This window comes from Chinchilla lanigera, unplaced genomic scaffold, assembly GCF_000276665.1.
Source record: "Chinchilla lanigera isolate Chin_1 unplaced genomic scaffold, ChiLan1.0 scaffold00089, whole genome shotgun sequence".
NCBI lineage: Eukaryota > Metazoa > Chordata > Mammalia > Rodentia > Chinchillidae > Chinchilla > Chinchilla lanigera.
In genome coordinates this window covers 7,770,181-7,784,296 of record NW_004955490.1, presented here as the reverse complement: position 1 = coordinate 7,784,296, position 14,116 = coordinate 7,770,181, and the positions used below count along the sequence as shown (strand labels likewise).

At 42.8% G+C, this 14,116-nt stretch overlaps 1 protein-coding gene across 1 annotated transcript in view; it reads left to right on the top strand.

Moving 5' to 3' along the window:
* Nucleotides 1–14,116, top strand: part of Atg4a (autophagy related 4A, cysteine peptidase) — a 59,982-nt gene that overhangs the window by 40,830 nt on the left and 5,036 nt on the right. Inside the window, exons 4-9 of the mRNA XM_005404678.2 lie at nt 834–932; nt 5,386–5,487; nt 5,657–5,729; nt 8,859–8,938; nt 9,531–9,718; nt 9,840–9,918. Of these exons, the coding sequence (XP_005404735.1) occupies nt 834–932; nt 5,386–5,487; nt 5,657–5,729; nt 8,859–8,938; nt 9,531–9,718; nt 9,840–9,918 (621 nt within the window). The remainder of the gene's footprint in view (nt 1–833; nt 933–5,385; nt 5,488–5,656; nt 5,730–8,858; nt 8,939–9,530; nt 9,719–9,839; nt 9,919–14,116) is intronic.

Here is a 14,116-nt window from a genome sequence, read left to right as displayed (position 1 = left end):
CCAAAAAAAACTTACCCATGTAAGTCTTATTTTATAAAATCTTTGCAATTTTTTAGACATAAAATGCCATTGAATTTTTATTTTTTTATTTTTTTTTATTTTTTTATTTTTTTGGTTTTTCTCCGGTACCGGGAACCGAACTCACGACCTTGCGCTTGCCAAGCAGGCGCTTTTGCCGCTGAGCTAAATCCCCAGCCCCTGATAGTATTCTTTAACTAGGATAAGACTACCTTTAATGAGATGTCCAGGGCCATGTGGGTAAACTGTACAAGGCAAAATTTGACCTGGCAACTGTACAAGGCAAAATTTGACCTGGCAATAAATTAAGTGTTGGTAGTCATACATGGCAGTCATTGATTAAAATTACATGCATGCCTAGAAGTCTCCAAGGCTGGGCATGGAGGTGCATACCTGCAATCCCAGCACTCAGGAGGCTGAGGCAGGGAGATCCAGCCTGGAGTACAAAGTGATTTCACCTGCATAGTACAACCCTGTCTCAAAAAGACAGAAACAAAACCAAACAACCCCCCGAAAAAACAAAAACAAACAAACAAACGAAAACTCAAAACCTATAAGTCTCCAAGCAGAAATCCTAAGGGATAGGTTTAGTTCATTTGTTTGCTTTGTCTTTGTCTATAGAAGCTGTTTGGTTGACTTAGCATTATCATTGCCAGTTTCCACCCTATATCCAAACCCTATCTGAGCTCTGTATTTCTTGTCTCTCTCCTCAGAATATGTGTATTTCCTTGTCTTTTGTGAGTCCAAAATATGCTGATTTCTCGGGAAATGACAATTGAAGGTACTCATATTCATCCCCTCCAATTTGCCAACAGGGGGAACAGGCCCTTCATCAGATGCTGGCTGGGGGTGTATGCTGCGCTGTGGACAGATGATGCTGGCTCAGGCTCTTATCTGTAGACACTTGGGAAGGGGTGAGTTCCATTATTTCTATAAATGGCTTGGGATACCTCTGTAGTATCATTTGCTGTTGTTGGTATGGTATTGACACTAAACTTTAAGAAGACTCAGTAACAAAGCAGTAGACCCTAAAATGCTTTCTCCATGCTCAAGTGTTGGGGTTGTCAAGTCAACAAAGCCCCTCATAAGAAGGAAACAGGCAGTGTTTCCTTGTGACTCACCAAGCCAGACAGTTATTTTCCTGGGATAGAATTGAATGTTTGAGCAGGTGTGTCATGTAGAGTTTCCAACTTTGCTATTGTTTGAGTTCTTAAAAATTCCAGATACCAAAGGGAACAAGAGGGTGTGGTAGTAAGTCTGTTTCTTGACCTCATTTAGAATATCCATGTGGTGAAGGATATAAATGACCTAAAGGAAGTGCCTAATAAGAGAGCTCGCACTCTGGGTTTTGATCCCTGAGGATGTCCATTCGATGAGGAAAGAATCCTGAAATTAGCTTTCTTGGGAGGCCGCTTCATAGTCAGGAACCTTCCAGTTGCAATTGTTGGCACTCTTGAGGCTTGCTTTCTTTAAGACATGTGCATGCTCCCTGTGGGCATCTGGAGGACGGGGCTAGATGCCAGTTCATGCACTTGGGTTAAATGCCAACTGGGCTTGGGGAAGAGAGAGAGAGACAAAGGGCACTTTGGATGAGATTGGCCTGGTGAACTCACTGGCTACTGCTGATGGAGGCATGGAAATGTCACTCTCCTGTTCCCACTTTGCAAACTGAGAGAACCCCTGCAGTTTTCAGTCAGGACCTAGGAAGTTCTGAGGAAGTCACAGAACGTATTGTCTTCTCCGCAGGGCGTAGAATATCCTGTGCTTTCGTTCCCTAGGTAGTTTCATAATCTCTGTTTTACATAACAGATGAGGAAATTGAGGCTTGTGGAAATGAGATGATTTGCCCCGGGTCAGCAAGGAAGCATATGTGTTAAATTAGAATGCAAATCTTCTGACTCTTTGTCAAGTGACTTCTCTACTGTACATATACTTGTTGGTACAGATCCATTCTTACTATTTAATTCTTTCTTATTTACTTCCTTTTGGTTTGTCTGGAGCAGGATCTTGCTATGTAGTTCAGGCTGGCCTAAAACTAATGGTGATCCTCCTGCTTCAGTCTCCCAAGTGCTGGGATTACAGGTGTGCACCACCAAGCCCAGCCTAATTTTTTTCTCATTTATAAAGCACTTTGAGATGACTTTTCTGAAACTAAATTCTGAAGTGGGAGCAAACTAGAAAAAAAATGCTGCAGTCTCAATCATTTCAACATAAAAGCAAATAGCAGGAATAATTTGGAAATAGATCTTATAGTTATGATGGATTACAAGACGTAGAAGTCTTTTGAATTGTTTCCTATTCAGTCATTTTAAAAACTTGGGGTGGGGTGTTCACTTAGCTCAGTCATCTGTAAATATTTAATAATACTTAGCAGCCAGCTAATCAGAATTTCCCTAACCTTGGACAATTCAGTAGCCAACGAAAAAAGTTGGATGTGATTTAGTCTCTGAAGGATGTGCTGAATCTGAAGTTTACAACTTTGGCTTTAGAAATTCTAGAGGTTAAAGAGTCTAAAAAAATTACAGTATTCTGAAAAAGGGAATCAAAGAAGATACCAGGAAATGGATAGATATCCCTGGCTCCTGTATAGGAAGAACCAACATAGTGAAAATGGCTGTACTCTCAAAGTTGTTATATATATTTAATGCAACCCCAGTCAAAATACCATTAGCATACCTCACAGAACTAGAGAAAACAATCCTAAAATTCATTTGGAACCAGAAGAGACCTAGAATAGCAAAAGCAATTCTGGGCAACAAAGGCAAGGTAGGGGGCATCACAATCCCTGACTTGAAATTATATTGCAAAGCTACTGTGATAAAATCAGCATGGTACTGGCAAAAAAACAGACCTGAGGCTCAGTGGAACAGACTAGAAAATGCAGATACAACCACAAAGACACTCAGCTACCTTATCTTTGACAAAGGGGCCGAACATGTTTACTGGAATAAAGATAGCCTCTTTAATAAACAGTGAGGGGAAAAAGTGGCTTTCCACATGCTGAAGAGTAAATCTAGACCTATGTCTCTCACCATGCACTAAACAAAATCAAAATGAATCCAAGATCTAAATATTAAAACAGAAGCATTAAATCTACTGGAAGAGAGAATAGGAAGAACTCTTCCAGACATTGGTGCAGGCAAAGATTTCCTGAACAAAACCCTGATTGCATGGAAAATAATACAAAGAATCAACAAGTGGGATCTCATTCTATTAAAAAGCTTTTGCACAGCAAAGGAAATCACTAACAGAGTACAACAAAGACAACCCATAGAATGGGAAAAAGATTATAGCCAGTTGTCCCTCAGACCAAAGACTAATATCTGGAACATAAAAGAATTGAAAAAAGTCAGACCCCCCTCAAATTCAAAGACCCAATCCAAAAATGGGCATCTTGCTGGACGTGGTGGCACATGCCTGTAATCCCAGCACTCAGGAGGCTGAGGCAGGAGGATCCTTGTGAGTTCGAGACCAGCCTGGGCTACAAAGTGAGCTCAAGGCCAGCCTGAACTGCATAGGGAGACCCTGTCTCAAAAAGACAAAAACAAAAATAAAAACAAAACAAGAAAAAAAGGGCATCTGAAATGAATGCATTCTTCTCAAAGGAAGAAATACAAACAAAATAAATATATGAAAAAATGTTCAATATCACTGGTCATTTGAGAGATGCAAATTAAAATAACACTGAGATTCCGTCTCGTTTCAGAAACAATGGCTATTTTCAAGAAATCACCCAGTAACAAATGTTAGTGGGGCTGTGGAGAAAAAGGAACCCTTCTCTACTGTTGGTGGGAGTGTAGACTGCTGCAACCACTGTGAAAATCAGTGTGGAGATTCCTTTAAAAACTAGGATTAGCGGTCCTATTTGACCCAGCTATTCCCCTTCTGGGTATCTTCCCCGAAAAATTAAAAATATCATACCAAGTGATATATGTGTACCCGTGTTTATTGCAGCACAGTTTGTAATAGCTAAGTCTTGAAAACAGCTCAGTGCCCATCAACTGAGGAATGGGTCAAAAGGGTGTGTTCACATGTTCAAATATTGCATTGTCTCCTTGGTGTCAGAAACTGAAAGAGTAAATAAGGACCAAATGTATAATGTACATTGTGAAATAGGAAGAAAATATTCAAAAGAAAAGAGGAACTATGGAGGGGGAAGAGGGAAAGGAGTAAAGGGAAAAGAATAAAAAAAGAAAGATAAGATGGAAACAAAGCTTTGTTAATAAGGAGGGGAGGAGAAGTCAAATGGAGGGGAGGGAAATGGGAAAGAAGAAGGATCAAGTTACATCATAGAGAGGTATAAGTTCCCTATGATGAATGTGATCATTATGTTTATCTAAATTGTGCCAATAAACTTAATTAAAAAATGAGTCTAGAGATAATGGCCTTTGGCTTCAAGTGTATTTCAGTCATTAGTTCAGACTCTAAAACCTTAGGAGAGAAATTTATTTCTTGGATGCAAACTGAGCCTCAGAAATTGGCTCCATGAGACAGACTTTCTAGAGAGAAATGGTAGCAGTGCACCCCGGCCACGGCACTAATTGTGTAGCACTTTCATAGTTGTCCTCAGAAATTCGGATGTGGCCTTTGTAGGATTTGCGGTTATGCCTAAGGCACAGATGGATCCCTACAGATGGAAGAGTGATTTTGACTTTGGTCTTGAACACCTGATAATACAGGTATTTGTTTTCCAAAGCTTGGTAGGGGGAGAAGAGGAGAAAGGGGGAAAAACAGAATTCAGATATGTTATGTACATGTACCAGATGAAGAATGTAGTCGTTATGTACAGTAAACATGTACTAAAACCCCTCGGTTTTGATTATTGAAAAGGTAGTGTAAAAATGGCAGCATGTGATTTTTTTTAAAAAAAAAACAACTTCCTTACCTATGAACCCTGTAAACTGCTGTGTGTCACATTGGCACCCACCCCCCCACACGAGACCCTTTTGACAGTGCTGCCAGGATGTAAAGATAAAAGCCATTTCTACGTGTATAATACTATGGCATCTGGCTAATCTCTAGTTGTACTGCCAGGTTTTATGTTGACCTCGTATTCAGAGTAGCTGCCTAGAAAGGCCTTTGTGGCACCATTTTTATGTAACATTTATTCTGATCCAGGCTTTGGGCTAAGTCAGTTCCTCAGTCAACCACTTTTTTTGGCTTTTGCTTCACATGCAGAGTTTTTGAAAGTAGTTTCCAGATGTCTTTGTCGTCAAAATGAAAGATACCTAGGAATGTTCTAAGTCGATCCTGCCTACCTTCTATATGTAGGTCTATTATTTTCCTTCCAGTTTGTAGTTATAATAAGAGTTCTAAGCAGTAATAAATAGTTACAAAAATGACTTTAACTTATTTTTCCCTCAAAAGACTGGAACTGGGAGAAACAAAAGGAACAACCCAAAGAATACCAACGGATCCTACAGTGCTTCTTAGATAGAAAAGACTGTTGCTATTCTATCCATCAAATGGGTAAGATCATAAATCAATAGTTAAACAGCAATACCCGTAGCTGATCTTTTCCCCCCATGCCTTATATGTGATTTCATTAAGTTGTCCATTTGTTTATGTAAAAAATTAAGAGTTTGAGGCTCATTGGAAGAAGTTTTGCTAACATGTTAATTTTCTCCACTGAAAACAGCACAAATGGGTGTAGGAGAAGGGAAATCAATTGGCGAATGGTTTGGACCAAATACAGTTGCACAGGTGTTAAAGTAAGTAAAAGAGTCTGGCATCTGCCTATTTTACTATCTCTTATGTTTCTGTTCCCCAGCCAACTGAACTTCCCATCACCCTAAATATACTTGCCACCCCGCTAAGCCATCCGTTCCTGCTAAGCTTCCAAAACATCCATACCATTAGGCTTAGGCAATTCTTTGAAGTGTTTAGGTGTGAACGTGTCTTGGTGGCAGAGTGGTATTCACTGGTTTCTTATGTGGCTATACCCCACGACTTGCTTAGCATCTTACCTTACTGATTGATGTTCAAGTGCCAGGGAGCCATTGGCCTAAGGGTCCTTCAAAGCTAAAAGTTTTGTACTAAGCAGCAGAGGCTTAGCCAGTCCAAGCAACAAAAGGACTACCTCCCTGCATAGTATAAAGAAACTCATTCTATGTTTATTGGGTGCCTTTCTGTATTAAGTACTGGGTATACAGAAATAAACTAGACACATTCTTCACCTCAAGGAACCCACTATCTAGTGGAGGAGACAAATCCCCAGGCAGTCTTGGAATCAGTTTGTCATTGCTTGGCAGATTCAAATTGCCCTAGTTTTCTTATAGTTGTCCTGTTAAATTCTAGAACTCACCTCCTATTGTAAGAGGTGAGACAGAGAGATCAGGATCAACATTTTCCAAGTAAACAGTTGAGTAAGTGGCATTGGTGTCTATACCTGCAGCCCACTTTACCTGTTGCCATTCTTTCTTTCCTGACAACCTGTCACCAAATGAAAGTGCATTAAGGGCAGAGATTGTATTTGTCTCATTTACTGGGTAACACTAGCACATGAAACTGCTTGGCACATAAGTGCCTAGTAAATGCTTGATAGATGAAAGAAAATGCCAGCCAGAATCAGGGGCCAGATTTAGGGATTAGAAGGTTGAAACCATTAGGCTTCCTGGGTGTTGTATCCTCCAGTTCCGGGGAATCACGGTGGGACCTGTTCCATGTGAAGTACAGAAGGAGTCCGGATTTAATTGTGCGCCAGTCTACAATGAACTAGAATGCTTTGAACATGTGTATATAAAGGGGAGCTGTCTGGATTTCCTAGGGACAGAAGGAAAACTCACTGTTGACTTTACTCCTTACTGACAGTACAGCCTCCCTGAACACACTTTCTTGCCTTAGAGTACCTTTTAGATACCATTGACCATTTTGGTTACTTTTCTCTTGTTGCTGAGACAAAATACCCAACGCCCAAAATTAAAGAGGGAAAGGTGTATTTAGCTCACAGTTTGTGGAGGTTTTAGTCCATACTCAGCTGGTTCCAAAGCAGAGTGGCTTATGGCACAGGGGCAACAGTTCATGGCAGTGGAAAACAGCAAAAGCAAGAAGAGCAAAAGAGTAGGAGCAAGAGAGAAGACTTTTCCTCCCTTATATTGTGTGTAGGCTACCCGCCCCAGGGCGGATGAAGCACTCACACCTATAACCCCAGCGATGGATCATGAATCAATCAGAAACTCTAGAAACCCACGCCCATGACTGCATGAGGCTTTGGGGGGACATCCAGACACAATATAACACTGACTATACTGAGTGAGAAGACGCCCTGTTTCAGGAACTGCTATAGGAACCCAGGGCAGAAAGTGTAAAAGTTTAGAATGACTGTGTTGAGCATAAAATCTGGCTCAAAATGGTTAGTTTTTAAGTAATGTCCCTCAGAATTTCCTTCTTTCCACTAAATGTTAAGGTTCCCAACAATGAACAAATGGAAGCACATTCTTTCAGGACTTTAAGTGGGCTCTGATTCATCACGATTGTTACCATTAGAAATAGTACACATGCCCCTTGACTTAGGATGGGTTATTTCCTGATAACCCACTATAAGTTGAAAATATCCTAAGTCAGCAGTGCATCAAATACACCTAACCTACTGAGCACCCCAGGTTAGCAACACAGTCCACTACAGAGTGTCAGTTGTTTCCCCCTGTGATTATTTATTGACTGGGTGTTCTGTCTTGCTGCCGCTGCTCAGCATCATGAAGGAGGATCAGAGCACATGTTGCTAGCCCAGAGAAAGATCCAGACATAATGTTGGAAGTACAGTTCCTACTGAGCTTGTGTTGCTGTTACACCGTAGTGAGACCATTACAAGTGGAGGACTGTCTGTGTATTATTAGTATTATCTTATCATTATTAATATGGAGAAAGATAGTATATTATAATGAGTGAAGTAAAAGTATAATGGTCATTAACCTCTTCTTGGGTGCTGTTTTGGTTGATATAATTTTTTTATTCTGTCTAGTGAGTTTGGGGTTTATTCATGGATCCCAGCAGTAGCCAGATGAAATATGTCTTCTTTCAAACCAGCAAAAAAGAGAAGAGAGAAGTAGGCACGATATCTTATTAAACGAGATAATCTCTCCTTTAAAAGGGTTTTTTTTTCTAGTCTCCCCCAATGCAATTCAGTATGCTGTCTCTCTTCAGCTGCTGACTAGTGAAGTTCCCCACCCACCTGAGTCATCTGTGATATAAGTCTCCTTGAATGGCATTTTCAGTGCCACAGCTGGGAAGAGGAATAAGAGCTGTTGTTCTTCCCTCCCTCCCTCCCTCTGTCTCTCTCTCTGTCTCCGTCTCTCTCTCTCTCCTTCCCTCCCTCTCTCCCCCTTCTGTCATTTTCCACATTATCCATTCTCTCACACATATATATGAATAATATATTTTGGCTGTGCTGAGGGTTGAACCCACGCTAAACAACTGATCTATATCCCCAGATCTAAATATATATGTTAGTGATGGTTTTCTTTTCTTTTCTTTTTCAACAAGAGCAGTAATTCAGAACATCTTTTATTTAAGGAAACAAAATTTCTTGGAAGCTTGGGAGCAGATACATGAGGAACTATTCTATTTTGCCCAGTGGGAATACTGTCATTTTGTGAGTGAGACTTTTCTATGTTATAAAATAGAAGCTTCTTTTTAAGGTTCAGATATAGCCACTCTGTGGCATTCTCAAGGTCCCTGGACATGGGCTGTCCCAGAGCTCTGTCAAAGGAGACAGGGAGACAGAGCTAACCTGAATACCACCTTCGCTGTGACTCAGGATTCTATGATACTAGGAACACTAGGCATACATTGCTGATATTTTCATCTTCTCCAGTTGTGACTCATTATATATTGTTTTGCAGAAAACTTGCTTTATTTGATGAATGGAATTCCTTGGCTGTTTATGTTTCAATGGATAACACAGTGGTCATTGAAGACATCAGTGAGTTCCCGGATGGCTTATTTTCCGAGATGGCGGGGGAGGAGTTCTGTCCTCACCACTTAGAAGTCAGGGGCTCAGAATAGCCTCTCTGGCCTGCCCCACCAGGGTCAGGGAGTCTAGGGCAGCATGGGGCTCCGGTTCTCTTCCCTTTCAGCTTCTGAAAGGCAGAAAGCCAGTAGAAAGTCTTTGCTGCCCCTCAGAGGTGTAACACTCCCTTTCCCTGCAGGGGACCCAAAATGCGTATAATCTGTGAAAGCACCATTCGGTGGCTTGCGGAGGCCCATCCTTATCGGGGCCTGCGTCCTCTGCCATGGGTGTGAGAGAAACTTAGACCTAGTCCCTGTCTCAGAAACCCTTGCAGACTAGTTGAGAAATGAGCTTCTCTCAGTGAACCCATGTCTTCTTTCAAGCCAGCTGAGCTCAATGGCTAGCGTACAGAGCAGGAGGCCTAAGGGATGACCCGGGTTTCCTGTGGGAAGTGGGGCTGCCTGGGCCCTGGTGGCAGCAGGGAAAGCCTTCTTAGTTCTACCTTTGGAGTATTTCCTATGGCCGGATCACCTTCTTACCCCGATCCCTTGTCTTCTGTTTCTAGAAAAAATGTGCCGAGTCCTTCCCTTTAGTGCTGATACAGCTGACGAAAGCCCCCCCGATTCTTTTATCACTTCGAACCAGAGTAAAGGCACCTCTGCCTTCTGCCCAGCCTGGAAACCCCTGCTGCTCATTGTGCCCCTTCGCCTGGGCATAAACCAAATCAATCCCGTGTATGTTGACGCATTCAAAGTAAGTTGCTCCTTTGCCCAAGCCCGTTGCTGCCTGCCCATCCCACTGCCATGTCAGCACATCGATCCGTGAGCAGCAGTCCACAAGTGAGCTGAGAATTTTGCATTCTCTTTCCCTCCAGGAGTGTTTTAAGATGCCACAGTCTTTAGGGGCATTAGGAGGAAAACCAAATAACGCCTATTATTTCATAGGATTCTTAGGTAAGAAAGGATGAATTACAAGTAAGTCATCATGGGCTAGGGGAGGGTGTGGGAAGAAGGTGTGCATGGGAGTTCGGGCCGTTCTGGTGACTGGGTCCTATTTAGCCCAGAGATACTGTGGCATCAGCTCCTCTCTCTAACCTGATCTATGAAGAGCAATGCTTCCATGGCCTGCTGAAAGCAGGTCCCCTTTTGATACCTTTATTTCCTTGCCTCTTGATAGGATGGTGTGAGTTCTTTTCTACTGGATGGCCCCAAGGTCATAGCACTGTTCCAGAACATTCCTACCTGTGAGGCCCTGGGCTGCTGGGTTTCAAACCCTTGGCTTTGCTAATCTCTGTCTCTCTGTCTCTGTCTCTCTGTCTCTGTCACTCTGTCTGTCTTTCTCTCTGTCATTCAGGCAGTCAGGCTAGGAGTAGTCTCTGCCTTCCCAGGCCCTCAGAGCCAGGCCTGCTGATTCACTGTTCAGAGCCACATTGGGGTCAGAATTAGAGGAGTCAAGGACAGAAGTGTGTCTTTCCAAATAGTGGCAGTTACAACTTAAAACCACTAACCTTCTAAGCGGACCCTAGTGAGCAGCCTGCTGTTCCCTGCACAGATCAGTGCCTCTGGACGCCTGGTGCTCTTACTCACTAGTTGTGGCTAGAGCCACTAAAGTCCCTTCACACACAAGATGAACCAAGGTGAGCTAGCTCAGTGCTTCTGGAACTTCACTGTGTGCTCGTCACCTTGAGAACCTGCCAGAGTGCAGAGCTGGTATTCTGAGATGGGGCCCGAGATGTGCTTTTATAAATAGGTGGTCCTAATGCTGCTGGTCCATAGAGCACAGTTTGAGTACCAGTGGCCCAGACACCTCTTTAGTGCTGGAGAGCATGAGTGGGGGATTGATGCAGCTGAGGAGATACGGCACAAGGCACTTCTTGCAGCAATGGAGTAGCCAGAGACTGGGCCTCAAGTCTATGAGCTTACATTGGTGAATAGGCAGGGAGCTCTAGAGCAGTTATAAGGGAACGGTATGGGGAGATGTACGGAGGACAGGGTAGAGATGGCCTTGGTCATCCTCCCCAACCCATTTCTTTGGAGATTTGAGCAGGAGAAGTGGGATGGCAGCAGACGTACCTGGCTTTACAGACCTCTCCCCCAGTTAATAGTTGTGTGACAACAGGAAAAGGAGATGAGCTTTTTCAATTTCAGGTTCCTCATATGTAAACAGGCTACCACTTGAATCACCATTAGGTAATCTCACAGGAAGGTGTTCAGCAAAGAGGCAGGCACATATCAGGTGTCATGGGAAAATACAGTGAATGTTTACACATGTTACAGTAAAAGACACACTGCCATTAACCTTCCTTAAAATACTCCTCCTCACTTCATTTCTTTCTTTCTTTATTTTTGTCCTTTTGAGGCAGGGTCACGCTATGCAGTTCAGGCCGGCCTTGCATTCACTTTGTAACCAAGGCTGGTCTCAAACTTGCAGTGACCCTTCTGCCTCAGCCTCCAGAGTACTGGGATTACAGGCATGAACCACTATGCCCGGCTTTTTCATATGGATTGATTGATTGATTGATTGTAAAAGACAAGTATCATTATTCTTTTTTTTTCCTTTGGTCTTTTTGAGACACTGTCTCACTATGCAGTTCAGGCCGGCCTTGAGTGCACTTTGTAGCCCAGACTGGTCTCGAACTCACAACGATCCTCCTGCCTCAGCCTCCTGAATGCTGGGATTACAGGTGTGTGCCACTACACCTGGCTTCTCCTCACTTCAAACATACCTATCCCGTCATTCTTGCCACATTCCGAGGCAGTTTTGGAAATCTTCTTTCACGACAGTCTTTAGCTGCACTGTGGCTGCCTCAGTGTCCTGAACTTATTGAAAACATTTGCTTTTCCTGATCATTTTGGCTTTGGGGATGAGCCAGAAGTCACATGGTACCAGACCCAGTGCATGACGTGTGTGAGGACGCGCTGTACTGTTCTGTGAGCCTGCCTTTCTGTTGGATGTCACATGGTGGCAACATTTATTGCATTTTCTAAATCACACCTTATGAAGACACTCATGAAGGAAGAATTTCTGAACTGCTTCAGAAAGTGGCAAGAATGATGGAAAAGTGTGTTAGAAGGGAAGGGGAGTATTTTGAGGGGGATGAATGACAATATGTCTTTTACTATAATTTCTAAAATATTAAAAATTCACTGGATTTTTCTGTCAGCCCCTGTAGTGCACACTCAGCAAAAGCTGGCTCTGCTCCAGCGCCTCTGTCCTTGCACAGCTGTTTCTTCCTGTCTTTAGGGTGGCGGTTGCTCTGCAGCTTCCTCTGCGCTTTCTAATGCTGCCATCTATTGGTCGAGCTTAAGAACTACAGTTTGATGGAAAATCTGGAGCCCTTGGTGGCTTTTATTTTTCTAAGTACGTTAAAAAATCCCATTTGGAGTCACATACATTCAAATGCTTGTTTCTAAGATTTTGGGTTCCTGTCAAAGAAAATGTTGCAAAAATGTACAATCGTCCCTCCATTTCTATGGGTTCCATATCCATGAATTTGGCCAAGCCTAGATTGAAAATAGTTGAGAAATAATTGAGGCTATACTGAACATGTACAGACTTTTTCTCTTGTCATTATTAGCACAACACCCTCATAAGATGGAGATTGCCGTTTTCATTTCACACATAGTGAGATGGTGATGAAGAGAGGTTATTTCCTCAATGTCACTCAGCTAGGAAGCACTAAAAGCCAGGACTGAATCCCAGTTTGGTCATCTCTGCCTGCCATACTCCATTGCTTCTCTGAGGCCCTCGTTCTAGGTAGGAAGCTGGGAGAAACTCTAGAAATGGGACGCTGTCGCTGAGATGAGATTCTGGCTGCCAGGTTTATCTGGTCAGAGAGGAGGAGCTGTCTTTTCCCTCCACTTCGGTAGAGGCTGCCACCTGGAGGTCTATAGCGTTAACCTTGGTTATGCACAGGGCCTAAGCAGAGACCTTTGTTTAATCCCTATATCATTTCTAGGACTTCTTACACCTTTGTCTGTATCTCTTATAAGCACTCTCAGAAAAAAGGCAGGCTGCAAAGTTACACACACACACACACACATGCACACGCGTACACACACACACACACACACACACACACACACTCACACACACACACACTATGGGAAAAGGTGCTGACCAGAGTCAGGGATGCTATCATTTTATCATAGCATCTTAACTCCAAATGGTACAGCAGATAGCTTGATTCTAAAACTGCTCGGGCTTTCTATTTCCTTGTCTGCAACTTCCTTTCCTCTTATCTTATGGTCTTCCATAGGCTTCCCTCTAAACATTTCGGTGGTTATTCCCTTGTATGATCTGCAGCTATTTCGATATTACTGCTCCCCCTCCTTCTCTAGGGGGCATGTGTATACACTTTGACTGCCATAAAGTAAGTCATAAGAGGACACTGATTTCCATATACTCTTAACTCTGTATTTACAGAGTAGTACTTTTGAAGTAAGATACTTTTGTGATCACCTTGTATTGATGTTGTGTTGTATACATTTCACCAAGGTAAAGTCTTCATGGTGAAATGCATACAACACAACACAAATGCATACAACCCTGTGAGTTTACTGGAACAGGCCCAGGACCCTAGTCAAAAATCAAGAAAAGTGGGGCAGAGTGAATTAAGTAGTTTGTCCTTGGTTTATGGTATAAAGAAGCTAAACTTTTCACTAGACATTGGAAGTGCCTTCTTCCTTAGCATGGGCGCATACATGTGCTCTCCCAGATGCCATTCCAGGGAAGGTCTTTGGGGAATCCCTCTTTGCCCCATTCTCTTGCTGCAGGCAGATACCCCTTTGATCATTTGACACAGTCAAGCACATAGAGACCCAGACAGCCCTCAGGCCGGGATGGTAAGATCCGGGGTACCCTGAGGTAGTTTTGCCTAATTAGCACGTGGATGATGAGCATTAGAGGAACTCTCAGCTCTTTGACTGTTAGGTCAAGGTAGACATTTTATTATCCCCAACTCCCCCCAGGTCATTTGGGGGCTAGGATTTTCAGCTGAATGAAGGATTGCTTTTTTCTGGTGTATAAAGATCCATCATCTATCAGGCCAGTGAATTTTCCCAGTGAGGTGCATTTATACTGGTGTTAGTGTGACAAGGGCAGTAGTTTCTAGGGAAATGTTAACTTACTAACAGTAACAGTTAACCAAGA